Below are 27,302 nucleotides of genomic sequence, written 5' to 3'. Positions count from 1 at the left end.
AGCTCTCTCACTTGATGTTTTTCAAAACAATTACCCATGATTATACCACCAAAGCAAGCAAAGTCTATGAAGCCTAATGATGAGTCATATGTTGTAGGTTCCAATACTCAAACATCTCTTGCTATGATATTGTACAAAATATCTACCTTTGTATCTGACTCTGATCTGACTCCAGATAGGTTTTGTGCATTCCTTCAATCTTGAGGTCAACATTAGGATTAAAGTTTGTTTCAAGAGATTCTTGGCTGTCATTGAAGACAACCGGCAAAATTGGGCCAGTTCTGTTGAGTTTGTGTCAAGAGAGTTGATAGTTGAAATTGTCTTAAAAGACAAGTTTATTGGCGATTAGTTTATGTCACTCATTTGTACCACAGATATTCAACTTCTCTCGACAGTTGAAGTTTCGGTTGAGTGTTCAAGTGTTTTTGTTAACTGACTATTACTGGAGAGGCAATCGTCATAAAAGGTTGCAAGCATCTTCCGTGCCAAGCTCAACTCCTAAGGAACCAAGGAACCCTGCACAAAATGTTTGGCTAGGACCGAGCTCAAATACCACGAGTCCTGATTTGATGTGAAGCAAAAGGCTCATGTCTTGAAAATGTCCTCTCTCTCTTACCGAGCGAAAATATTAGGATAAAAAGGATAGAATGATATCAATAGAATAAAATATAAAACGCTAAAGCAATGACAAAGCAAAGAAGTAAAAAGATTTAACTTTTTCTGAAACAACTTTGAAAAAAGAGTAATAAGAGGATTGAAGATATAAATTTCTCAAAGCCAGTTCTAAAAAAAGGATGATTTCTAACAAAAAAAATAAACGTCAACACCATGAGATTAATGGTAGTGATTTGTCCAAGATATTTCAATTCTTGTTTGTACTACTGACTGCACTGATTATCTTTCTCAAAAGAACGAGAAGGACAAGGTACGCATACGTATAACAAAAATACATAAGATGTGTCCACTGGTCATGATTAATCAAGCTCTACACCTTTCACCCATGCTAACGAGAGGAAAACACACATAACACAATCATTTCCTAAAAACAAAGGTGATGTCAATATTCAACACCCATAGAGCAGAAAAGGTGATATCGACATACTTGACAATGACCTCAAACTTCCCGAAGTCGACGGAGCTCATAGCCCAGATAGCTGACAAACCTTCGGCGATAGATGCAAACGGTTGGATCACAACTGCACAAGGAATATGGATCATGATTCTCCACCATTTTTGGCCGTAGTCCAATTCTTGGAATAGTAATCCCCAAAGGTATAGCCAATAGAAAGTCACGAAGCAGAAATCGGCACACGTAGCGATCCAGAGTGGTGTCAATGATTTATCGATCAACAAGAAAGGTATGTTGATGACTGTGACGGCAAGTGTAAAGACACCGACGATCCATAAGTTGACAGCTAAATGTGGTAATCCGTATCTATTCGATCAAAGAGTGACGTCAATGTGTGTTCTGCGCCAGATGGGAGAGCAAGGACCCTCTCGTCTTCCTATGACTTACAATCCTTCAATGTCTCGAATGCCCATGAACCAACGTCGACGTTGTTTCAAGAAATCACGAAGTGTGGTAGGCGACTGTTCACGCACGATCCCATGCACACGCCCACAAGTGAACCCTCTTCTCCAGGCGTCTTGAGAGAATTCGAAATCTTCCGCAAGTCTACAAGGACACATTTGACTTAGCAGCTGTCTTCTCGGTCCAAAGTGCAGTAACGGATGCAAAACTCACGAGCCAAAATCCCAGGTACATTCATTCTCCATCTCCCCATTAGTCATCAAGAACGAACCATGGACACCAAAGACCGGTCGGTGAATGCAGGTATTTTGAAAATGAAATCGAGCCAAATCATCTCCCACACGGATTCCATCAGCAACGGTGAAGTACCAGTTTTCCCAATAACCTTCACCGTTATAAAGAATGATTCCTTGACCGAAATGATGCGGTGTCTGGTGTACACATCAGAGCTTTGTCAACTCTCTGTCGAAGATCCCTCAAATCTTCAAGGCAACACTCACATATCTGATGAATTCCAAACAACGTCGTAAACTCTCACCGTCAGTTACTGATTCTTCGTCCATGTGTAAGATCCAATCGTAAACTCCGAGAGATACATGGTACCGGAAGTAGTCCAAGGCTCGAGCTTTGTATTTGGCTTTACCCAACGGCGATACATACGCTTTGGGACAGACGATGTTTTGCAAGTCGGGATACACGTACGGTTCATCGGTAAGGACGATGACTTTCACTGCATCAAATAATGGATTGTTAGACGTTGCGGAACCTCTTACAAAGATGGTGACAAAAACAGACAAGTTACTAACCAGCTGGATGATACTTCTCCAAGAGCAATAACTTGTTGTAACCACGTCTTACTGCATTCTCATTAGACCCCTTAGTGACAAGTAGAATGAAGAAGTTCCGGATATACTCTCTCATAACTGGCTTCTTGTCCATCGTTGCTTGGCTGGGTGCGAGATCGGGGGTACAGAAACCAGCAAAAGCAAAGAGACAGTTGGGTACCGACATAACCCACAAAAATCTCCACAAAGTAGAGAACTGGTAAGAAAAAGAACGGAATTAGCATTGGATACACGTCGATGATTGATGGTAAACTGTAAATAAACTTACTGTAAAGGCATCGTATGTCCAGGTTCCTGTTGGGTGATAAATGATCCACACGGTGGTCACCAGAGGAATCACGACGATATGGATCATCCAAGTGTACTGTTGAAAAGTAAGAAGCTTAGCAGTCCGAACCGCCTCGGCATCACGACTCATATCGGAAGTCCATCGGGTCGAATGAAGTTGACTGATCACATCAGGATCAGTGGGGTCTGGAATCGGAGGTCGAGTGGTGGGTGTCCGCCAGTTCATGATGGTATGGAGACCTTTGCGGGTGGCCTTGTACTTGGTGACAGAAGTAGTACCGATATAGCGGACAGTATTGCCGGGGGCAGTAAGGATTGCGTTTCCGAGAGCCCGTACCATCTTGGCTGGTAAAGCTCCAGCGGTGCTCGGTTTACTAACAAACAGTCCGTCCCAGATCCATTTACCGAGTTTGAGGCCGATACGATCAAGTACATGATATCCTACCCAGGCAATGAAGATGTTGAAAAGCAAACAGATGATGTAGGTAGGCATGACCATATCCCAATAGCTACGTCCCATAGAGTTGAAATAGATGATTAACGGAGGCATGATGCTGTAAAGAGTGATGAATTGCATCAAGTAAAATCCGTAAGATACTTTGCCAAGCCAAGTGAAGACACCCCAACTAGCAAACCATTGCATGGCGTGACTGATTTCGACCCAGGCCAGGATACAGAGTGGTGGAAGCCAATTTGACATAAACATATACTGTGGCCAGGTAAGACTCTGATCCCATCCGAACTTCCCATCGTAAACCGTGATGTCGCCCATAGCGTTGTTGGCGGGAGTAGCAACGTTGGTTCCTCCAGCGATCATCGCAAGAGCAAGAGCCATGACAGCAAGTTCGACCAGCATAGTCGGTTTCCAGTGATCTTGCAGCTTGCGGATGAAACCAGCAGCGTGTAGGTCACCAAGCCACAGTCCCAAAACATAAAGCATATTCGGACTGTTGACAAACCAAAGAGCGACGCAGACAACAAAATAGATCATGTAACGACCAACCCAGGCAACTTGGGCAACGACAGCAGCAAGGATGTAGACGAGGACGGAACCCCAGAACTGATCGTATGTCGTCCAGAGAGCTGAGCCGACACTTAGCATGTATTGATGTCCTCGATTTGTGAAGAGATCAAGACAGAATTGCAGGAATCCCCAGAAGGAGCCGATTTGATTCCAGGTAGGTTCCCATAGAGAGGAGGGTGCTAGAATCTGTGCAGCTTGGATGGGTTTTTGACCGAGAATGCCAGTTGAAGCAATTTGCCATTGGATAAAACCTACGACAATAGCTGGGAACGCAAGACGGATCGATCGGCGAAACAGAGAAGAAGAAAGAGACAACCATCTAGGACCGGTCCACTTGGCAGCGACTGCACCGGGGATCGGTGTTCCATGCGAGTCTTTGGGAACAATGGGACGAGTGAAAGCCGATCTCAAGAAGGAATGCGCTAGAACACGACCACCGAGAAGGAAATACATGCCGACAGCCAGTTGACCATTTCGTAGGAGACCTTCAACACTACCTTGGCTAAGGGTGTCAGGGTGAGATTGAGCCCAAGTAAGATCGCTGTAGTGATGAGTGAAGATCACCAATGAAGCCAAGCCTCGAATGCCGTCGATCCACTCCAAACGATTCTGTCGACTGACTACAACAGGAGGTGGACTGACAATACCCTCAGCAGGGGCGGCGGGTGCTTTTTTCTCATCCATGGCGGGGCTGGAGGGGGGGATGGGAACATAAGAGGGTCTGGGGCCTTTAAGGTCTTCAGTGATCTCCTTCGTCGGGTAATTCCCTTGCGCGTATTTCTCATCGACGTAATTACCACCATCATGACTTCCATTATCGCTTGTTCGCCACTCGTGATTGAGCGCTGTACGCGAGGAATTATAGGGTAGACCAGGTACAAACCCGGCATCGGTTCCAATGGTAGAGGCTCGTCCAGATTCAAGCCCATCGGCATTGTAAGCACCTTGACGGTATCGTCCATAGGATTGAGAGGATGGCGAGAATGCGTCAGTAGGCATATAGCCTGACTGGCTCGGTTGGCCGTTCGTATAGACATCGTACCCATCAGACTAAGAAAGAAGCAAGTTAGTACCTGGAAAATATCAGGAACAATGATATGATTGAAAAGCTCACCTCTCGATGAGGGTTTCCGTAACCACTCTCAGCACTGCCATCCTTGCCAGCCGGATGATTCATTCGATGAGCACTGGGTGACCGAGACTCTACTTTCGTGCGGTCCCCGCTTGAATGCGACTCGACCGAATGCCGATCTAGATCATCTGGTTGAGCCATCATGGGGCTTCCAGGTTCGCTCATACCCATGGCACCGCCACCAGATGGATCGTTCCTAGGGGCGTAAGCATTGAAGCCACCAAAAGAGCTGAAGTTTTCGGATGTAGGGACGGTGGGTAATGAGTGAAGGTTCTTCATTTCATCAGCGCGTCTAGCAGGAGCAGCTGATGCATTTCGGCTACCACCGGCGTCCATATAAGATTCGATTCGGGAATCGTCGGAGTACTCAGAAGTATAGGTGTTGCGGTTTGTAGGATTTAATGAGTCGTCCTGTTGATCAGGCGGATGATGAGAGTACATGACTGTCTAAACCGCCAGAGAGAGATGTGACGAAAGCCGGAGAAAGGACCACTGCAGGTGAAGAAGTCAAGTGCAGAAGATTGAACAGGGGATGGGGTTTTGAAGGTGTGTCGAGCGACGAGGGGGGAGTGGAGATATTTATGTGTAAGATAAAAGGGGGTAGAGATGAAGTGCGAGTAACACCAGGCAAAGGGAACGGAGTCACAGGAGGAATGGATGGATGAAGGTGGATAATCAAATGAGAGTCAGTGACCCGATCCGACCAATACTCTACTCGAAACACTTGCAGCCAGAGATGACTGAAGCTGAAGGATGAGCAGAAGAGACAGTAACCAATAACGTTCAAACGACAAGACGGATCTGGATCCGGTGGGTTGGGTTGACCGCAAGTAGAGAGAAATGTGAATCAAGATACTGACCAGGAACGGAAAGGCAGTGACAGTCCTTGATGGTTTCACTAGCTCGAAACCAATCGGATTCAAGGAACAGCAGATACTGCAGCTGGTAATAGACTTCGATTCGGTTCTCGATTCTCGCGGTCGTATTCTGATATTGTTTTGGATTGCTGAGGGCCTTTCTGTGATGTTTCGTGAGTGCTTGTTTCTGATGATGTTTTTTAAAATCGTAATCGAGTTGAAGACAGCGTCACCAGGTCAAAGCGAAGCAAAGGGCAGGTCAGTTCGAGCTGGATGATCGTGTAATTTAAAAAAGGTAAAGAACGAAATAGTGGAATCGATAAAAGTAAAGAGCTCTGATGGATGTGATCACTTCAGACTGCCAGGCACACTGATAGACTGAATAGTGATACCGAGAATGAGGTGAGATGAATCAAGAGAGGAAACAAATAGAGATAGAACAGCAAGGTGAGGGAGGTTGTACGAGTATAAAAGAGGGCACTTGATTGAGAAGAGTGAAACCACAGTTGACGAAAATGAGTTGAGATGAAGGAGAATTGGAGTTTTGAACTACCTATAAACGTTATAAATGCCAAAATGCCAATAAAGTGGTTTATGCCCTGACTGCGATTTATGTTGTATTTATGTACATATGAAATTAGGGACAAAATCAAGATAAAAATGGACCTCCTGTAGAGTCGAAGGGCATGGAAGAGTCCAAAGAGAAAAGTGTGTGATACAGCCCTGGGAAGAGTGGTTTACAGAGATTCAAATTCCAAATCGACTCACTTTGTTCACGACCTGTTCAGCTCCCACTGATTTCAAGAGATGACCGATTGAAATGTGATCTGTCTTCTTGGTAAAACGTTTACTTGAGGAGACTGCGATCTTTGAGTGTGTTTTGAAGAAAGAAAGACAAACCCAAAACTGCAGAGAGTTGAGCTCGGTCGAGTCTGTTACGGGTATGGTCCATGGACTGCGGTCAGCTAATAATTACATACAGAGTATGTACAAATGGATCGGTAAGCACTTCTCCTCTCGATAGACGCACGATGAATTGATGATCCACGCAAATACCCGTCAAGTTGATCAAGAAACTTTTCACTTTGACTTTCAAGTTTCTTGTGCTTCGATTTCACGCAGATATGAATAAGCAACCAAACTGCGGAGAGATGACAGCACAGTTGAGTGAGGCAAAAGGCACCGAGTGGAAAAGGTGGGAAAGAAGGATGAAGAAAGCAGATAAAGGGTTAAAGAGCGGCAGGTAAATTCAAAGAAACTGACCCTGATGACAGTCAAAGTATGATGATCAGGAGTCGGATCTTACCTTACCATCTAAAAACTCGTCTCGGTCTGTCTGATTCTGAGTAAGGAGAAACAGCTGATGGAAAAGATGACCAATCTGAGTGTTTTTATATGTGGCTTAGGATGCCATCTGATTCTGATAGACTTGGTTTGCTTGAATTGCAAATCAAACAGGGTACAGCACCTCGGTCATCATTTCTCAATCAATCGCTTCACGGGTGGACACTGGGCCGACCTGCTTCTCAACTCAAACACTTATCAGTTTGGCCACTATGATGATCACCATTTCAGTTGTATATCAAGTTCCGAGGATAAGTAGTTATCTTCAAATCAGATTCCTCCAAACCAAATTATTCCCTCAACAAATAACATCTTCATTCGTTTGTCAATTTCTTATCATCATGGGATTTTCATCGAGTGGCTTTGATAACAACCCGATTATTGCTCTTCATCCACATCTCGATAGACTTCAAATGCACATATATATATGAGTTGTTTCTATGAGCATGAAACCCAAATGAAAAACTCAATTTGTCTATTCTCTCGGTCGAGTTGATCATCACCGGCTCTCTATCCTTGAACAAACTTCAGTAGGACGATCTCGGAAAAAATGTATCCTGATCCAGAGAGATTGCGTTCCCTGGATGCCGGATTTTCAATCAAGCGAAAATTCCTCCTAACCTTCCACTGGTGTACTTGCTGCCACAGACATTAACTAATCACCAAGCCTGTCTATACATACAACACAATCGTGCTTGATGTAAATTGATCCACCCTTGGCCTTCTGAGGATAGACATACGACACCAGGCTCGATGGCTGGTAGTAGTACCAATGTGCCCTCACCTTCTCCGATTCTCTCCGAAAGCAACACCAAGCACACTGTCTAGACACCCAAACAATGCTTGCCGCAGGTATTCACATTGTGCTTCTGGCCAATCAATCCAGTCCATGACATCTCCCTCATCCTGAAATTGATCGGATTCTATCGATATCAATCAGCGCTTCTCTACCTCAAAGCTCGACTGAGCATCCGCACTAAGCTTAATCAGTCCTGAGACAAGTGGTGCAAGTATGACGACCACATGTACAAAAGAAGGGTAAATGAATTTGCTAGTAATGATAGCATAAGAAGCTGTAGGCTGGTTGTTGAAAAAAGATCAGAAAAAATCAAAGGTCAAATTTCAAGCTGAAAGCAATGAGACTCATAAGAGAAAGATCCAGTTTTTTTCTTTGTTTACCTCAAGAATTATTTCTTGATCTGACATCCATTGTGAGAAAATTCACAAATCACTGTACAACAGAAATGTGAGACTTTATGTTGAGGATAGTCATTTGAAGTTTTACTGACTCGTACGTTTTGCTTGTGGTTCATGGGTAGAAAAGCTTGATCTGGATTTGGCAGCCAAGCTTTGTTGAATGCGGGTAAATCATCATCGTCTCTTCGATGTGAATTAACTTTCCAAATGGACATTCGAGATATCTTTTGATTGAATAAGTGTATTTTGCAATGAGCTGATAGTGTGCGTGTGAAGAGGTATTGAGTATTTTGAAGGTGAAATTCTTTTGTTGAGAAAAATAAAAAAAATCGTTGTAGGAGAAAAGTACAACATAGCATGACATCTTTCATTCGAACCCTAGGGTTTTGTTGAGCTGTGTAAACAATTGATCACATGATTGTTTTTATTTTCATCTGAAAGCATCCTGCTCCTCTCTGAGATTATCCTGTAGGCTGTCCTTCATTACTTCAGAGGAAGTTGATGATGGGTCATGATCCCACAGAAATATAGTCCGCAGTCGCCTGTGACCAGGTGTGACCGGCGACTCGCGAGACCCATTCTCGCGTGCCAAGGCAAGTCCCGACGCTCAGGCGTCGAATGCGAATTACAAATTGATGAGCGTTTGAAGAAAAAAGAGCTGTCAGCAAACATACCATACGTGGCCATGATGTCATTGACGTTGACATGTTGTTTGACTTTTTATGAGCTTGACCGCTGTCAAACACAATGATGAGCAACTTTTTTTCCAGAAAGAGAGATTATTAATTTGGTCGAGCATGTTTCAATTCCCACAGAAGCGAAACGTCATACAAAGGATCGAAAAACACTCAATTCGAATAATTAGTTTGAATTTGCATGATTCTCTTGAAAGAAAAATAGGTGAATGGAAACTAGAGGACAACATCTTGTTTGGTTGCCAAAGAAGAGAGGAGGTAGTGTATGCAGATAATTATAAACATATTTATAAACAAGATGAAATTTAGGAGAACAAGTTGCGGTTTTGTGGTGATCTGATATGACAATGAGATTTAATGCATTAGAGAGGTAACAATCAGATGTATTAAATCAAAACAGTAATCTACAGAAAATGATTTTCCAAAGGTCAAAGGGTAGAAAAAGACAAAATTACAGCGTAATATTTAAGAAGTTTTCTTAGTTTTGTCATTTATTTGTTCTCCTGCTCCGGTTCCAGGAGCACTACCTGTACCATATAATACCAATTGACTGATTTGTGATTTAGCATCTGGTTGATTTGCTAGTGCTCGTTCATCTAGGATTGTAGATGTCCGAATGATTTCTCCGAATTCCTCAACTTCGAAAAGTCTCACTCGTCGCTCCCACGTCGCATCACCGGCTGCACCATATCCAGCCGATCCTGCAAAACAGTTCCAAACTCCATCGTGTCTTCTACATGTGTCAGTCAACTGTGAAGAAAATTGAAGTTAATGTCAGAAACCAGATGTACAAGTAGCATGCAGCCCAAAAAGCTAAGGAATTAGACATACGTGAGCATGGCCATTTGCAATAACTTTGACTTCAGTTTCTCCCGCCCCATCGGTGACATTCAAAACACCTCGCTCAAAAAATCCCACACCTTTACTTGGGCACATAGGTCCTTGCCTTTGATTACCATACACAAGTTCACCACCAGTCGCGGTATTCTTATCTGCCTTTTCATAGGCCTCTGGAAGTGGAATATGGAAAAACATGATAGCTGGAGGTTTTCGAATCTTGCGAGGTTTTTGTTGACGACGGACTAGCTTAGTAAGGTGAGGGCTCGGACTTCCGGCTGGGCGGTAAGGTCGTACAAGGGTTGGTTGATGTTCGGATTGGGTTCGGTACCAATCTATTTGGGATTCCTTTAACCAATCAAACTCTGTAGAAGCTCCCATGGCCATGCTCCAGAGTTGAGATACTGACAATGGACGATGATCCTGTATGGAGGCGAAAAATGGTATCAGTCAAGTTGCTCCGAGTGGGATTGACAACGGGCTACGAACATGAGAGTCGAGGAAGTAAAGTGTCAAGGCCTGAACTTGATCTGTCTGGCTACCATTGACACCCAACACATAATTTCCTACACCCATGTCCGATAATTCATCGACTTCTGGGAGACCCTCATCACCGATACCTGGAACACCCGGTCCCGCTTTACCAACAAAGTATGGCATTCGTTTCAAGACATACATCTGTTCTTCCTTGGCAAGAGCTTTATCGGAATCATGATCTCCAAACACCACAGTCCAAGGAACTTGCTTGTCGGCCATCAAATGACCTACCTTGACAAGGGTCGAAAGAGTATCAAACGTCTTGCCATCACCGTCCAATTGGTCACCTGATAAGACGACAAGGTCAGGCTTCTGTTTCTCCATCACATTTGTAAGCCATTTCACCGTGGATGCATCTGCGCCGTCTTTTTCACACGAGGGTAGTAGTTCTGCATTTTTGCATGTACCTCCGGAAGCACTGAGATGAAGGTCGGAGATCTGAAGTTGGAAGGATATTTGAAAATCAGTTCAGACTCGATGATACTATATAGGCTGAAAGCAAAAGGAATAAAAGCAAAAGATGACTGACTTGAAGTATTTTGAATTTCCCTTCTGAGTTAAAGAAAAGGTTCGGTGGAGGCGATGCTTTGACGTTCTCTCTTCGAACAATAATATCACATTGTATCTTGTCCATTGCGTTATCGGCCTTGAAGACCGGGCTACTGAGACGCTCGAAGCCCCACCAAGGTTTTGCTTCCGCTGGATTTCCCCAAATTACGTCTACCTCAATGATCGGTCGAGGTTGTACGGTGCCATTGTAAGTCGTTGATCGAGTGAAATAAAGTTGGGCAGGTTCGATCTTGGCAGGCCAAATACCAGTGCGCATGTTTTCGCCTGCTGGTTCCCAACCATCACGCTCAAGTTCGGCCTTCATCTCTTCAGTTTGTGCTTCAGAATCTTCAAGCACCCTCAGACCGGTGATAGGCTGAACACCTTGGACATGACCTGGTACGTAGGCTGTCTGCATTCGTCGATAATAAATCTCCGTGTAGTAATGTCCAACTCCTTTACTTAGATCACGTGGTACACGGACCCATTTGCCGTATAACGCTTTGTCCCTTGCCGACTGGGTCGGTTCGCAGAATGAGGGAAAAGCCCAAGGAGGAAACATGCAAGGCTTGACGGAGATGTGTGTGAGAGGAGAAGGGTCGAAGAGAAGTGGGTTCCAGTGATGAGGTGGAAGAGGCTGTTGCTCAGGTGGAGGTCTGTTGACTGAGAGCGCGGGTCGGTGAGTGTTGTTGGCTGAAGAAGACGCCGAGATAACGGCAGGTAGATTATCGGCAGCTGAGGAAACGTCATTGATGAGGCTGACGGTAGCATGCGATTGAGCTCCAAGTCCGGTTGGATCTTTGTTCGGTAATGCTGGCCCAATCCAAATCATCACAGCAAGCACGAAAGCAGCAGCAGTGGCCAGCAGGATATAAGACACCGAGTACTTGACTTTCTGGATTCGCTTGTAACGAGTTCCATCTTGAGCTGGTAGCAATAGCTCAGCGTCCTCCTCATCTTCGAGGTCTTGATCGAAGCTGGTTTGGCGATGAATTGGAGAAGAGGATCGAAAGGGCATTTCGAAGAACGCAGCTGAGGTTGATGAAGTTCGAAGCTGTTTAGTTTGTTGGTGGGCGATAGTATTAGAAGTGAATTGAGATGTTTGCTCTGCAGGCTCGGGAGATCAGGTATGACGACGTGGTAGACCGATCCAGCGGAAGTATGCGAGCCAAAATATAAAGTGTTGTGCTTTGAACGATCAAAGACTGGATTAAAGATCTTGAATCGCGAAACGAATTGAGCTGAGTGGAAACACGCTAGTGAATTTAAGCGCAAGTGTTTAGAAGTATAGGTGGCCTTGGTCTTGTCTCAGCTTGAATGGTTTATTTTTGGTTGACTTGGTAGCCATCCTTCGTGATTCACCTCATCGACAAAAGCCCGCATCAGTTCATGAGAGACTTAAACCAAAACAACTAATCCAATCATTTGAATTTCATTTCTCGTCGTCATACATTTGCTGGGCCGCCTCAAACCTTTTAGCCATCGCTTCACGGTAACCATCGTTATGACAGCTGCTGGACCAGACTGATGGTAGCATCTTGAAAATTAGATCGTGGTCAAACGTGCTCCACGTAAATTTCCTTTCCACATGTTCCTTCAGCATTTTGTCTCGGCGGCTTCATATATATCAACTTCAAACCAATTCGTTAAAGCGTTGAGGAGCTTAGTTAAGTTTGAGAATGTGGTCAATTGTTCAACCTTGCGAACTTCAAAGGACAGGAAAAATTGGAAGTTACCGTAATCATGCGTTTCCGGTATGTAAACCCATGTCTGAGGCATGTGGGACTTATTCCTCAATCTGGATTCCTTGCATGAGATTGGAATTTGAGTATAGCAAACCTTGAATCCTCATTTTCTAACCAACTACACTTTGAACGAAGCGGTAGGGTCCAGCACCTACTGTGTACCTTTCAATCACTCTGGCTAAACTTCCAATGCCTTGGCCTAGTCTTTTTGTTTTCTTGTCACTCAAATCCAATCTGGGAACTGGGAACTCTGAAGGTTGATGGAGAACCTGTGAGTCACAATCAGTGATATGTTGATTGGTGAGTTTTGCATATGGAGCCTCATCTTGCACTGGTTCTCAGAATGTACTAACCTTGGAGTGTTAACAGAAAAAAGGTTTAAAAATTTATATCACAGCTGTTCCAACAATGGTTGATTTATTTTTTCAAAAATTCTCTCCCATGCAAAACTCGTAATTCGGGTTTTACTGAGTTTTTTCTTTTCACAAGGTTGAGCAACATGGAACAAAGAGGATCCTTTTACAAAGATCATGTCTCCTTGTGACCATTCATCTGTAGATCTTTTGCCATATGTGTGTGGCCAAATCCCCTATGATCATTATTTAGCTTTCATGGCTAGGGGTGAGGACATCTCTTTCTCATTGGTTAGTAAGAGTTGACATAACCACTCCATGGCCAACATGCACATCAGGTGTGGCTAAGTTAATTCCAGGGGAAAATGGCAAAACTGGTTACAGTCATTTTGTCTGCTGCAATGATGCATTTCTCTGCAATTTTTGGATCAACCAGTCTTGGAATAGCTGTAGATAAATCAAAAAAACGATCCATATAAGCTTAACTGATCCCTTCTTGCAACATGTCCATGTCTGCTCTCAAAGAGGGGCTTATGACTAAAACCCCAGATCCGGCCTGAGCACAGCGGGATGTTCAAGCACTTTTGCTGTGACCCCCATTTTGAGGGCTCTGCTTATGCAACCTCACATAAAATTGAACACAGCCTGTTATAAGCCTTCTACACATGCTTGTGCCACTTTTAGCACAACTTTATTTGAGCAAAGTGGAATAGTTGAGCTGTTGTGTTCTTGTAAATCTAGGTCTTATTCAATACATGGCCATGTGCAGACTTGAACCATCCAGTATCACTTGATCTCGGAGTCCATCTTCCTTGTGACCTATAACATTAGAGATGCAAAAATTGGTACAAGAAGATACAGAAGATCATGAAGAAGAAGCTCCTCTCATATTTTGTGAGGTTGCATAATGTTTAGAGCCCTCAAAAAGGGGGTTGACACAAAATTGAATCCTGCTGTGCTCAGGCCAAACCCAAGGTTTAAGTCATAAGCCCCTCTTTGAGAGCAGACATGGCTGCAGAATCACCATACATGGCTATGAGGATACACTTGTACAATCAAATTTTTCAGAGCCAACTGTGTTACTCTTAAAACATGATTGTTCAAGCATATTGGATTACTCAAGCAAGTTTTGCCCCCAGAGTTTAGATGGACCACAGTGCAGAGCATGTGTTTATGACCCCCTACATCCAAAGATCAAGGTCGGGGGTCTGTTTCAGAGGTTGCACAAGTGGGGCACCACTGTAGATGATCTAGATCTACCACTTTGAAATCAAGTTCCAAAATTGTGATCACAATACTCAAGTCCATGTATGGTTCAAATACTTGGGCACTGGAATCAAGTCAAAGAATTTCAAATATATATGTAATCCCCTAAGCTAGAACAGGCTCAGACTGAGCTCATCTGATTGGGTCAGGTTCCAACAGACCAAGGCTCTTCCTTAGCCCATGTTCCTTGCATGGGATTGAAATTTTAGTACCGGAAATCATGTTTTCTTTTTGTTTTCTATCTTTTTTTTGCTCAGATGGTACACCTCTCCTTTTAAAATCTGTGCCCAGAACCTATATGGTCATCACACATGATATTGGGGGCCCATATCAAGTTTGCACACAAGGAGAGCCCCTCTTGAAGTCTCAAAGTCTGAGGGCTGACAATGTTAAATCCCAGTTGTGCAAGGTCCGCTGTAGAAATTTTGCATGTTTCTACATTGTCAAGAGCCTGCCCAACCTTGGCACTGTTGTGGAGTCTCTTACATATTTACAAGTTGTGCAAACATCAGCAATTCAATTTTTTCTGTTTCAAATTATCAACAGCTATAGCAGCTTCTGTATGGGTGTTGGTTGGAATTCAATTTGAAAAATCACTAGTATGACTCTTGATAGCTACAGAGGAGCTTGAAACCTGGAAAAATCAGACATCAACTTCCATTTGGGGAGAACTTAGTGATAGAATGTAAGAATATTTTATGCAATGAGAGCTTTTGTACATGATTTCCATGTGGTGTAAGATTTATAAGTTTCCTGCTTGAACTTCAAAATCAATTAGAAAACTCTATGCAAGCACCATATTCAAGAACCAAGCCGCTTGACTGAAATGTTGTAAGTCTCTTGCAAGCTTAAGGCTTAACTGTTTTCCTTTTTGAGAGAAGGCAATTCTTGAAACATTTGTTCTGCTCAAACGCTTAAAACACTGACTGAACTAGCTATAAGTATATGAGTATCACTTTGAGTACTCCTACAAGGAGATGGCCATCTGATTGGGCAAAGCACTTTGTTCTGTGTTTTGAGTGAGAGAACAAACATCCTGGGAGAAGATGAGGCAGAGGCTCAGTTCAGATAACAAACTTGCCAAATGATTGGAGATTTCCTCTTGGGATCAGAAATCAGCCTACAACAGGGAGATATTTGAGCACTGCCTTAATGCTCTCTTAATCTTGAAACAGAAAGAGATGAGGATATTAAGGGTATTCAAAACATGCATTGTAGACCAATCTCTTCACAGGCCAGTTGGTGAGCAGCAAGCTTTTTCTGTCCCCTCTCGCAGCCAACTGAGTTTTTAGGCAGATATCCAGATCCTATATTTGCACTTAGGGTATCATATCATTATGTTTTCATCAACTGACTCAAGGAATGGGTACATGATACCATCACTTCAAACATTATTCCACTTCCCCAAGTGGGCAGGAAAAAATGATTGGGAGTATGATTTGTCATAATATCACTCCAAACCTGAGCCATAACACCCATACTACATATGTTTTGCAGGCTCAGTGAATAGGTGGTTATCATGTACATACAGTCCTGCTCAGTTATCTGCTCATCAGGATAAGTGATTCAGATGTAATACATGCTGTAACTTTTTTCAGATTGACAAAAGCATTCAGAAGATTGACTACATACACTGACTCAACATGTTGGTGTAATCTCATCAACTCAACTGCATGTAGCACCCTTTCTGTTACTAAGAAATAACTCCAACAATATTGCCTGAGCAGCTACAGAATTATATGCAGTGAACTTTTGGGACAATTCTTTTGAAGTCAAAAAAGTTACATGTGGTATAACATGTGATTTATTTATTTTGATGGGCAAAAAACTGGGAAGACCTGTATGTACATGATAGACAGCTATTTACTTAGAGCATCCACACTTGTTTGCGGTTGTTAACTTGGTCAAGTGCGGTAACAAACACTACATTAAGTAAAAAGTTACTTAACTCAAGCAAATTTCGCACTCGTTTGCATTAGCCGCGCTGTAACTTTTATAACTTTACAGATAACGCGTGTGCTCCACACCGGTCATGCAGTAAGGTAAAGTTTTGATTTTTTGAGTACAAATCACCTGCTTTCATCGCAAGTTTTCATATGATAAAGCACCGTCCTCTTCTTTGCACTGGAGGACTGAATATACTTTCAAACCCTCCATCTACACATGAGGATCCAATATCATCTCGTTCATCTACTTGATCAATAGATCTTGATTTAAAAGGACAAAGTCAACATGACTTTTGACTTTGTTCAGCTACTCGATACATGAATTCCACTTAAAAAACAAAGGCTTTGCTACGTTGAGAAAGCTTTTAATGAGTGTGAATACACATAATGATTTTGTAAAAGATTTAAAGGTTTAAAACTAGGAAATAACAATGAACAATCTTGTAAACAGATCTAAACTTTTTTCAATTTTTGATTTGTAGCACTTGATCTTAAAAGTCCTCCAATGATTAGTCTTTTAATGTTAATTTTCTCATATATTGACCTCTACATAGCTATATGAATCTTGATATTCTTCATTTTCATCCGAATGGTTTGAAGTCGAGTTGAAGATATCTGATTAACCTATTTTAATTGAAAAAGGACAGAAAAATTGACAATGGAAAAGACATTGATCAGTGTTGAGAATTCTCGAGTTGATTCATGTGACTGACTTTGTTGTAAGTTAGGTGAAAAGGAGGTGTTGGTTGTTGACTTTGGTGTTGGAGGTCGGGTTGATTTTTGTCTTTGGAGTTGAGTTGCCGTGAACAAGTCGTGATGCGGCGTAATTGTATGAGGCACGCAAGGAGATTGCTCTTGTCCATACTCACAGATGTCAAGAATACAGATTAGGAATTCGCGAAGTTCCTTCCTAAAGGGGAATAAGAACCCGAAGAGGAACTTGTAGAGCTCCTAAGATTATGTAAGCTCGTCTGTTTACATAAGATCTCGAGCAGAGCTCTCAGCCGGAGAGAATTCCTACCAAGGAGTGTTATAAGAAGGGAATGGTGACCTACAACCTTTTGTCCCTCCTTCCCTTCGCGCGCTCTTGTTTTCTTGATTCCTCTTGTCTCCTGAGACTACTACCAATAGTCTCGACAGACTCAAGTCTTAAATTTCAATTTCCATCCCTCCCTCCCTTACTCAGTGGACTACCATGGATAATAGGACAGCAGTTCGGGGTATATCACTAACCCCTCACTTCATGCTCTTCCTGTTTATCCTGTAGTCTCATCTAGGTGTCGGCACTCCCTAACCCCTTGTTGCAAATAATTAGGTATCAATCAGCTGCCCTACGTGGCTTCTTCAATAAAGCCTGTATTTGCACTTCGTAGGGTTAGGAAGACCCCCCCACCCAAACACTTGTAGAGTATACAAGCGTACACTTAGCAACACTGTAGTAAAGAAATAAAGAAAGAAGTAGGCGTATCAAAGAGGATACGAAGTAATTGATTAGAAATCTTAAAAGTTCTAATAAATGACAACCCATAGTTAATCACAAAGTAACTAGGGTTAATAGCTCCCTATTGAGTCTGAAAGGAAGTAAGAGATATGGATGTGTGATACCGCATGCGTTAGCCAATCGGTTAATTTACCGATTGGCTAACGCAAAACGATCAAAAATTAAGTACCGCAGGGCTAATTTTCCACCGGTGTGGAAAATACCCTGCGGTTGCGGTAAATTTAACCTTACCGCACCCGAGTTACCGCACGAGTGCGGATGCTCTTAGCTTGCTACACATATGTGGTGTGGGTGTTATGGCTCAGGTGTGAAGTATTGGATCCTTTTATGACAAACTGTACTATTGATCATTTTACTCTTTCAACTTGAGGAATTTACACTCTTCACTACAAGAAAGATAATATTTTCTGGGCAGAAAATTAAATTATTGATACACAAAAATATTGAGAGGCCAGGAGGAGAGCAAAAAATGAATAAAAATATGCATCTTGTTCCCTGCGTTGAGAACTTCACTCTGCATATTTTTCCGTATTTTTACAGTCCATATTGATAAGTGTACTAACAATAAACCTTCACAATCATCCAATTACAACCTGTAACAAGCACTGAAATTGGGCTCATTAGTGTTTAGAGAAACTTTTGATTTCTGAAAATACTCATAACTTTTTCAATTACGGTCCAAAACGCTTGATTTTGGGTGCATTGGTAAGCTGGAATTGTCCTCCAAATAGTTCATAATAGGACCACACAGCATGCTGGTCTGCTAAAAAAGATATCATCTTTTTTATACATTTGTACATACAGATCCATAGAATGATTGTCATACTAGCTACATAGTTCTTGATCTTATGAAAGTTTGAGAGGAAGAGTTCAGCTTTCTAATGCACTTAAAATTGAGTGTTTTGAGGCAGATTTGACAAAGTTATAGGTGTTTTCTGAAATCAAAAGTTTCTCTAAACACTAATGAGCCAAATTTCAGTGCTTGTTACAGGTTGTAATTGGATGATTATGAAGGTTTATTGTTAGTACACTTATCAATATGGACTGTAAAAATATGGAAAAATATGGAGAGTGAAGCTCTCACCGCAGGGAACAAGATGCATATTTTTATTTATTTTTTGCCCTTCTCCTGGCCTCTCAATATTTTTGTGTATCAATAATTTAATTTTCTGCCCAGAAAATATTATATTTTGTGTAGTGTAAATGGCTCAGAACACGGTTGGACCTATCATGTTGGTGCAGAACGTAAGCACCATTCTCCAATCTTACAGGTATGCAGACCTGAGACTAACCTAATCACAAACAAGATAGAGAAAGATAAACAACTAAACGAAAAGAATCAAGATAGAAGTCTAGAAGTGAATATACCTAATATTACGGAGGAAAAGATAAGGTAAAGTGTGAGATGATTTTGTAAGCTTTATAAAGCTTGAGACACAAGTGATCTAATGGAAATCTATCAGCAGGAAGGTATTCAGTAATGATAATCATGAAACACACTGAAAGATAATGAGACACTTTATACTCTATTTCCAAAAGATAGGGAAAGAGAGTAAGAACATGGGACAAAGAGAAAACAAGTATATATCTAAACATCAACTATGAAAAACAGTTTGAAAAGATCATCTGGATAGTTGGTTGGGATTGATCTATATCACAGTAAAGCACAATACGTGATGTCGTCTTAGATGAGAAAAAAATAGAAACCATGATAACAATACCAACACATGACTTAAGCCAAAACCCGCTACTAAGCTACACTTGACCTCAGTCTTGATTGGCTTTCAACACACAGTGCATGTTATTTGTTGTGCTTTGGTATGGGGAGAATATTGGGACAGGGCTTCAGTATCTTATTACAATCTACTGATGTCTGATCCTGAGAGGACATCTCATTGGCTGGTAGTTCTGTACTCTGAACTGAGCCTCTACTTCCTTCCTTGCAAGTTTTCAGTTTTTGGATCATTGAAGTATGTAATGACAGTGTTTAGTGGTCTTTATCAAAACAATTGCAACAAAGAAAGGGCAAAACAAGTAGAGTGTTGGAAGTTTTCATTGTGCGTGCAGAAAAGTTCCCTTGTGTTGGACGAAAAATGTATTGGAAGAAAATGACTTGCCTAATTAATAACTCCCAGCTTGAACACACCATACATTATGTACAGGTTTCAAATCAAAGGGTTTTGTTCAAGAACTGAATACTGGTTTTGTAACAGATAAGCTTTTGACTTGGATTATTGGCATTCCAACTAAGCAAAATCAAGAAAAGCAATACTGACTTGGTGATTTTGTTTCAGTGAGGAGGTCATCATTTGTAGGAGATTTTTGGACCTGTACAGTAGTGTTTGAAATGAACGCCTTTGATATTAAAATTTAATGAGAACAGTGATTCCTGAAAATTCAGATTTATTTTCCTATACCATTCAATACTATCTTAACTGATCTTCCAAAGCATACATCCTCAATATCTCTGTGAATTGAACAGAATATAGACTGATCATGTCCAGGAACCACCTCATACCACATTCTTCTCCTTCTTCCATCTTGCTTTTCATTCTCATAGCAATCTGGATTCCATTTACACATGGAAACATGAGGACTTTGACAAAGGATATAGCATCCAAAGGTCTTGATTCAGACTATGGATCACAAGATATCCCTCATGATGGTTATCAATGGGCACAATTGCCTTCCAAAGAAGTTCATCAAAGTGGGATAATCTTTGGAAAACACAGGAAAACAGTTGCTGCCCCAGAAGCTAAAGGCCTAGATGATTCTCAACACTCTGACCCACATTCAGAATCTTCTTTCATGAAAATACCACATTCAAAAATGAAAGCTATGGCTCATCCTGACAACATGTCCAATAACCATGGAGATAGGACAATCAATGGAGGAGAACTGACAAATGATGGTTTGAACCAAAGTTCAAGGCTGTCTACTTGGGCAAACAAAGAATTTCTTGAAGTTTCAAGGTTGGAAAATAGAGAATCTTGGTCACCTTTGAAATCCGCCCTTACCCCAGTTCTACCAGAAGCTTTGAACTCTTTATCTTGGGTAGCACATTCATCATCCAAGGAAACCAACAGATATATCCAGAATTTAGGAGAGAAGAGGGATACCCTGAATCTGTTCCCAGTGCAAGGCTTAGAGTCCACTGAAAAATCTTACCAAAGCTCAGAACTTCCACACAAGGGAATACTAGATTTGAATGAAATTCCATATGTTGATGGAGAGGATATTGAGAATCATGTGGATTTGTCAAAGAATTATGATGAAGAAAGAAGAACAAACATGTTGGACAGTCTCATCATTTCAATCCCTGACTTTTTTACGCATATCCCAAGTGAAGAACTTGCATGTGCCTCCCAAACAGTTGCACAGAAACTTGTAGACTTGATCATGAAACCTTTGAAGCGTACACTGAAACCATTTGAGCTTACAGAAGCAGAAAAGATCTGGCATCCTAGGACTGTTCTACCTTTTGTTTATTTTGTGATATCACATGATCCACAATCTCAGATTTCACAAAGGGCAATGAACCTTGTTGCAATTGTCTTTTCAGCCTACCATCAAATGTTCTTGTTACCTCATATGGAGATAAAATATGATGATTTGGCCAGATTTTTGGTTTGGACTACAGATATCTTTCATCAAATCACGAATCCCAGTCTTGTCTTTAGTTTGTCAAAGGAAAAAGAAGAAGAGCAGGCAAGGATTATTGGTTCAACACACCATTTACACCCAGTGGCTCGAGTAATACTAGTACTGCATGCACCTCAAAGTTTCAATCAAAGAATATTTTCCCCAAAGCACAATTGTTCCATATATTTCAGCACTTCATTTATTGGTGAATGGGAGAAAGACATGCAGAAACAGAAATGTAAAATCAATATCACACCAGTGGGTAGTCTCTGGAGCAAATGGGACAGTAAATCACACCAGATAATATCACACCAAGGGGAATTAGAAGGAGAATATCTGGATCAGCTTGAACCTGTTGGACATCTTGGAAATTTCAGAGACCGTTCAGAACCAACAATCTTGAAAAATATGCTGAAGGTTGAAATTACATGTGGAGGTTACCAATTGAGCCTTGGTTTTTCATATTTGATGGCTTCAATCACACACAGTGACTGGAAGATATGGGAGGTGAATAGAAATGATAGTACCTGTAAGATCCTTCTTGCATTCCTCAATCAAAGAGATGATGTCACATCAAAGCTTTTTTGGAAAAGCTTTTTGGATTATAGGACCAACAAAAGAGAAATCAGTGAATCAATGAAGTTTTATAGAGCCAACAAAATAACAAAAAAACAAAAAAACATGGCTGGATGAATAATCCAAATTGATTCCAGAAGGTATCTTCATAAGTTATACCTCAAGTGATTTAAGAAGAGGAAATTGTGTGATTGCTGTCATGTGTAGCTATTCAAAGAGATGGGATCTAAAATTTCTGGTTTTTATATTGACCTATCACTAATGCATTGACCCGGCCCTGACCCGGAGATTCTCAGCTCGCCCGAGACCAAGCCAGCTTCAAACCGGGTCGACCCGGTCCGGTAGCTCAAACTCAATGTGCGCTTTGAAAGGAACAAATAACTCACAAAATTGACGCCGGGCAGGCTCAAATCCTGAATCGGGCTTCAGATACCTTTGTAAAAGACTCGTATGGCAGCAATAGTGAATAATAATTTGACTAAATGAAGAAATGATATCATTTTCTGTGGAAATTGCAGATCATTTCACCAAAACTTGCCTGTTTTCCTATCAACGGGCCGGACCGGGTCAGCCCGATCTTCCTTGGAGCCGCGCCGAGACCCGGTCGACCCGGTCCCGGTCCCGGGGCCAACCCGGTTTTTCTGGGCCGGGTCGGTGCATTACCTATCACAACTCATAAGCATGTATTACATTATATATGAATTTACCTGCTCCCATGCATGGATTACATCATAGTGCACCTTGCAGTTGGTTCAATTTTGAAGGAGGTAGGGGCTTGAATTTATTTTCCCTGCGTTGAAGATTGATACTAATGTATATTTACTTGTGACTTGTAGTCTTGCTCATCATTAGTAATAAGCATTGAGTCACTGTCTATAAAAGATCAGTGGTATTGAGTTATAAAAATTAATTGGTGTTAAGCATTGGACTAATATATATGGAACTATTTTCAGTGTCAAATAAATCATGAGTCTTTCTGGAGTCCATTCTCAAGACAGAAGGGTGACATATACACAGAGTATATCACGCAGATGGTTAGACAATATGTGAACTGTTGATACCTATGAGACACATATTTTGGGCAGGTCAGAGAGAAGGAAAATTCCCTCTCATCTCACTCTCCATGCTGCTTGTCAGCCTGAGTTTCCAAATGTAGTTAAAATAGAAAATTTAAGCTGAATAATATGTGCAGAATGTATCTTTCCAGAGTTGTACAACTGTATAGCAACTCTTGAAATTTATTTTTTGATTATTGGTAGGTAACTGAAACTGATTATATTTGTTAGTCATAAATATCTTAGGTACAGAATTTATACTGCTGCCAGGATGCTAATTAAGTACACTTACTTGAATGCCTTCTAAGGTGAACACAAGATTTTGTGGTTATGCCTTGGGCCACACTTTAGTGTTTCATGACCAAGGAGTCATCAAAAAAGAGAGAGACTTTAGTTGACTAGACAACACTTGACAATCTTTGAATAATTCTCAAAGGAGAAAAGATAAAAGAAGAAGAACAATATCTTTTAAGAGATGAAAGAAGGCCTTTACAATGAAACAAGTCTATGTAGTGAGATTTTATTCAAAAGCAAAGAGTTTTTCATGAAGGTACAAGATAGGACACAAAATTTCAAATCATGATTGAGTTTAAAATCAAATGATGGTTTTTTGTAATGTAATGTAATAATGGAATGATTTTCTTGCTTGTTGGCCAAGAATGACTTGTATTTAAATGATGAGCTTTGATCTATGTGGTGGTGATTAAGTATGTTTCTCCAGGGTTTGAATACATTTATCTAGGGTAGTTCTTCAATGATATACTGTGTTTCTTTCAAAGGGCTGGTTGCTATTGTTTTATCCTTAACCTTCCTGAACAGGGTTTTCTTATATCACTCAACCCTTGCCTGGTTGATTAATCATATAATGATGACAGATATGTTCTCAGCTCTTTCTAATTATTGAATGTAATTTTACAATTGAAATAACTAATGTTTTAGAAAATGTACTTTTGAAAATGATACCTTTCTTGAACATTGAGTTTGTTTAGTTTCTATTTTACGCTGTTGCAACTTGAGTGATAGGGATGTGTATTCTTTCTATGTATCCTGTTTTTATATTTGTAGGCTGGTTATTTGGATTGTCAGTAACCTGGAGGTTCTGCTCTGAAGAACCTCTCACTGACACGGCTGACACTGCTAGCTGAAAATCCCACAAGAAAGTTTCTAGACATCCTTCTTTTCCTCTTTGAGAAAAAAACCCACCCACCACGCTGGCGGTTGAGAAGTACAACCCCTGAGGCCTATCCTTGACCCGCAGGCAGATCCTGGGTTTTCCTTTATATACTGAACCTACTGAGCAGTCTTATGTTTTCAAACCTTCTTGGTCAACAACCAAAAGTACTGTGAGGTCCAGGAGTCTGTGTCTATGTCTGATCTTTGTATACTCAAGCTGCGACTACAGTCATTCAAGCTTTAAAAAGATTTTAAGTGATCAATATCCATCAATATTGAATATTGATAGAATTTCAAGGATGTTTTATCAACATTAGAATATATATTGATAATGATCAGAAAATGGCAGCTGGATTTACATCACAAGTACGGTACATTCAGATGTATCCTTCATTATGCAGATGTGTTTCATACAAATTTACAGAAAATATGATTGGATTAAATACCATATTAGGGGAGCTCAGGTCAACAAGTTTTGCAGCTTTGACCGGAAAACAAAATCTCAAATTCATAAATCTTTGTGTAAATTTCATGAATTTGGTATTTCTTTAACATTGTCCCAAATTTTTCTGAGCAGCAAATTTACACAAATCTACAGCAATAAGAAAACTCAAAAAACTATAAAACAAAAAACACTAGACCAACAATGTGAGGTGAAAAAGCAAAGAAAGGTGTCAAAACTGAGACAATAAGTAGCTAGCAAACACCCACAAAAGAAAACATATTATGGATCAATGGCTTCTTGAGCAAGTTGATTGCTGTTGACCACTGCTCACCATGTTGTTTCAAAAAAACAGGAGATCTTTTCACCACCATGTCAGTATCCTTTTAGCACATTGAGGTGCACACACAGAGAGTGTGAAGACAAATTTGGTTGCATCTAGACTGAGATTGTTGTTGAGCCCCCTTTGTGAATCAACATTTGGTAATAGGATTTGTGGCATCCTTTGTCAGCAGCTGGGGTCAACTGAGTGTCAATGTCTCAATTGACAAGGGGAAGACATACCAGTTGTGGTGACATTTTTAACAGGTCTCTTGAGTGTCTATAAAGAGTCCTTGGTGTGTGCACACTGACGTGCTACAAGGCTACAGACACGGTGTACATACAGCACAGTACCGTAAAAAGGTTTCCCCAAATTTTAAGGAAACACCTTGAAAATCTTGACCTGATGCTCTGAGCCCCCCTACATATTTGAAACTAAAAGATGTCTGCAAATATGATACAACAGGTAGATAATATGGCCATTCGAGCACAAAATTGCCCTTCAAGTTTGGATCGTAGGACAATAGGTGCCTTCAAACTAGGGAAAAGTTGAAATGTTGAACAGAAAAATTGGGAACCGTGTACAGTCTAACCCGCGCTAATGCATAATTTGGGGAGACTCACTTTCCTATGCAATTAGACGGGTTATGCTTTTTGACCTACACCCCCAAAATGCATAAAAATATGCATTTAGATTTTGGGGTGTATTGCATAGAATTATGCATTAGTACGGTTATTGTATTACCCCACCCATATGGGACAAGAGAGGGTGAAGGTGGGAAAACTTCAGTAAGAAAGTGTTTAATTTTGAGGACATTTGTTGTCTATTTAGTACGATATGTACAGAAAGAAACAAAAACAATTGTTTTCAAGAACATGCTTTATCAAGTACAATGTGTTACAAAAAACAGTCAACAAACAATAACTTTTGAGGACTTGTGCTTATTTGGTACGACATGTACAAAAAGAAAGAAATTGAAGTATTTTTGAAGGCTATTGATAATCAAGTGTTAGATATAGTCACACGTTGGAAGAAATCAGTTATTGCCACTTGTTTTTTGTTACCAAAAAACAGCTCGGACTCAAGCATCTCGGCATACTTCTGCAAAGAGTTGTCCAATTTGAGACCAGAAGCTGTACCAGTGCCCTCTATGTGAGCTAATTCCTTGTTTTCAGTAGCAGACATGATGAAAAAAGATGCAAATTGATCTAAGGGAGCCGAAGATCGTGTGAGGTGGGTGATATCACTTTGCTGATCATTCCAAAGCACAACTGCTGTTGCTTTTTGTCAGTATCACCACCACATCACTGGGTTTGACCTATGCAATACCGCTTCCAAGATATAATTTTTTTTGCTTTGACCCTATGCATCATGCAATATGCAATTAAAATCTTGTTTTGGCCCGCACCAGCGTGGTGGAGACCAAAACCTATGCATTTTGGCTGGATATGCATATGCGCGGGTATACAACAGCGCGGGTTAGACTGTAATTACAATACAAGCAATACAACGCTGTAGTGCAATCACAAAGTTAGACTTTGTATTTGGAGGGGGCCTCCCTCATAGGGCTTCACAGTTTTGAAGCAGTAAAAAGGCGTGTAATGAAAAACTATGATTTCACTATAGCGTTGTATCGCTTGTATTGTAATTACACGGTTCCCAATTTTTCTGTTCAACATTTCAACTTTTCCCTAGTTTGAAGGCACCTAATGTACATACGATCTGATGCTGTGGGCGTATGCATGTGAAGTTTTGTAAGTCGCCAAAACTCGCCAAAACTCCCGGACAAGCTGGCGGAGAAAGAGTGGAAAGCCAATCTTCGCGTCAGCGTGTGACTGTAACTCGCGAGAAAATGGATTGTGATCAGCAAGCTCTACACATTTTTTGTTCTATCCGAGTGAGTTAAGTCGCGCACTTGGTAAGGCTTGAAAATGACCTTATCTCTTCCTTCTTAGGCTTGAGGTCTTCTATACTGCAATCTTCCTTTTCACCTGTCTTGGCAGGTTTCCGTGGATCCCGCGGATCTTGCGGAAAGCTGCTTTCATCGTGCGCGCTGGTTATGCTTATATGTCATGCAAAACAACACGGTGCTTTGCACAAGAACCACGTTAAAAGGCGGAAAGAGGCTATGGGATAGGGTTGGTTGTATAGATCAGTCTGTGGTAGGCTTCAAAGAAGATCTGTTGACAGAGCTCGTACAATTCGGAGAAAAGCGGACAAACGCCATGCGGAGTTCGACTTGGCTTTCTCCCGCCGGGAGCCATGTCATCCAAAAGGATCAAGCCATTTTGAGGGATGTAAATGCGCCTTCAAACTAGTCCGATCTCGTCACTCGACCGGCGATCAAGGCGCCGTTTAGGAACAGTATACACATACCGTACCTACCACATCTTTTGGCTTCTCTCTCTCGACACACCCCGATGGCCAGATCCCTCATGGCTGCTA

The 27,302-nt window shown here is 41.3% G+C and overlaps 4 protein-coding genes across 4 annotated transcripts; 1 reads left to right on the top strand and 3 right to left on the bottom strand.

Annotated features, from left to right (window-relative positions):
• Positions 1-586: 586 nt before the first annotated feature.
• On the bottom strand, positions 587-4,372 carry MELLADRAFT_47571 (family 2 glycosyltransferase; the record flags this gene model as incomplete). Its single annotated transcript, XM_007407407.1, has 7 exons — positions 587-1,039; positions 1,103-1,435; positions 1,517-1,675; positions 1,745-1,962; positions 2,032-2,261; positions 2,338-2,572; positions 2,645-4,372. The coding sequence occupies 7 exons, from the start codon at positions 4,370-4,372 to the stop codon at positions 1,033-1,035; spliced, it is 2,910 nt and encodes a 969-aa protein (XP_007407469.1).
• Positions 4,373-6,620: 2,248 nt separating this feature from the next.
• On the top strand, positions 6,621-7,237 carry MELLADRAFT_104401 (uncharacterized protein; the record flags this gene model as incomplete). The annotated part of the gene is made up of 3 exons (XM_007407560.1): positions 6,621-6,678; positions 6,800-6,920; positions 7,084-7,237. The coding sequence occupies 3 exons, from the start codon at positions 6,621-6,623 to the stop codon at positions 7,235-7,237; spliced, it is 333 nt and encodes a 110-aa protein (XP_007407622.1).
• Positions 7,238-7,371: 134 nt separating this feature from the next.
• On the bottom strand, positions 7,372-8,925 carry MELLADRAFT_104400 (uncharacterized protein; the record flags this gene model as incomplete). Its single annotated transcript, XM_007407406.1, has 5 exons — positions 7,372-7,459; positions 7,806-7,927; positions 7,973-8,101; positions 8,311-8,442; positions 8,893-8,925. The coding sequence occupies 5 exons, from the start codon at positions 8,923-8,925 to the stop codon at positions 7,372-7,374; spliced, it is 504 nt and encodes a 167-aa protein (XP_007407468.1).
• Positions 8,926-9,073: 148 nt separating this feature from the next.
• On the bottom strand, positions 9,074-11,854 carry MELLADRAFT_77196 (uncharacterized protein; the record flags this gene model as incomplete). The annotated part of the gene is made up of 4 exons (XM_007407405.1): positions 9,074-9,663; positions 9,745-10,173; positions 10,240-10,725; positions 10,817-11,854. 4 exons carry the CDS (start codon positions 11,852-11,854, stop codon positions 9,379-9,381), a joined length of 2,238 nt encoding a protein of 745 aa, XP_007407467.1.
• Between the last annotated feature and the right edge of the window lie 15,448 nt (positions 11,855-27,302).

This window comes from Melampsora larici-populina (assembly GCF_000204055.1).
Source record: "Melampsora larici-populina 98AG31 unplaced genomic scaffold MELLAscaffold_9, whole genome shotgun sequence".
Lineage (NCBI taxonomy): Eukaryota > Fungi > Basidiomycota > Pucciniomycetes > Pucciniales > Melampsoraceae > Melampsora > Melampsora laricis-populina.
This window is presented reverse-complemented; position numbering and strand designations above follow the sequence as displayed.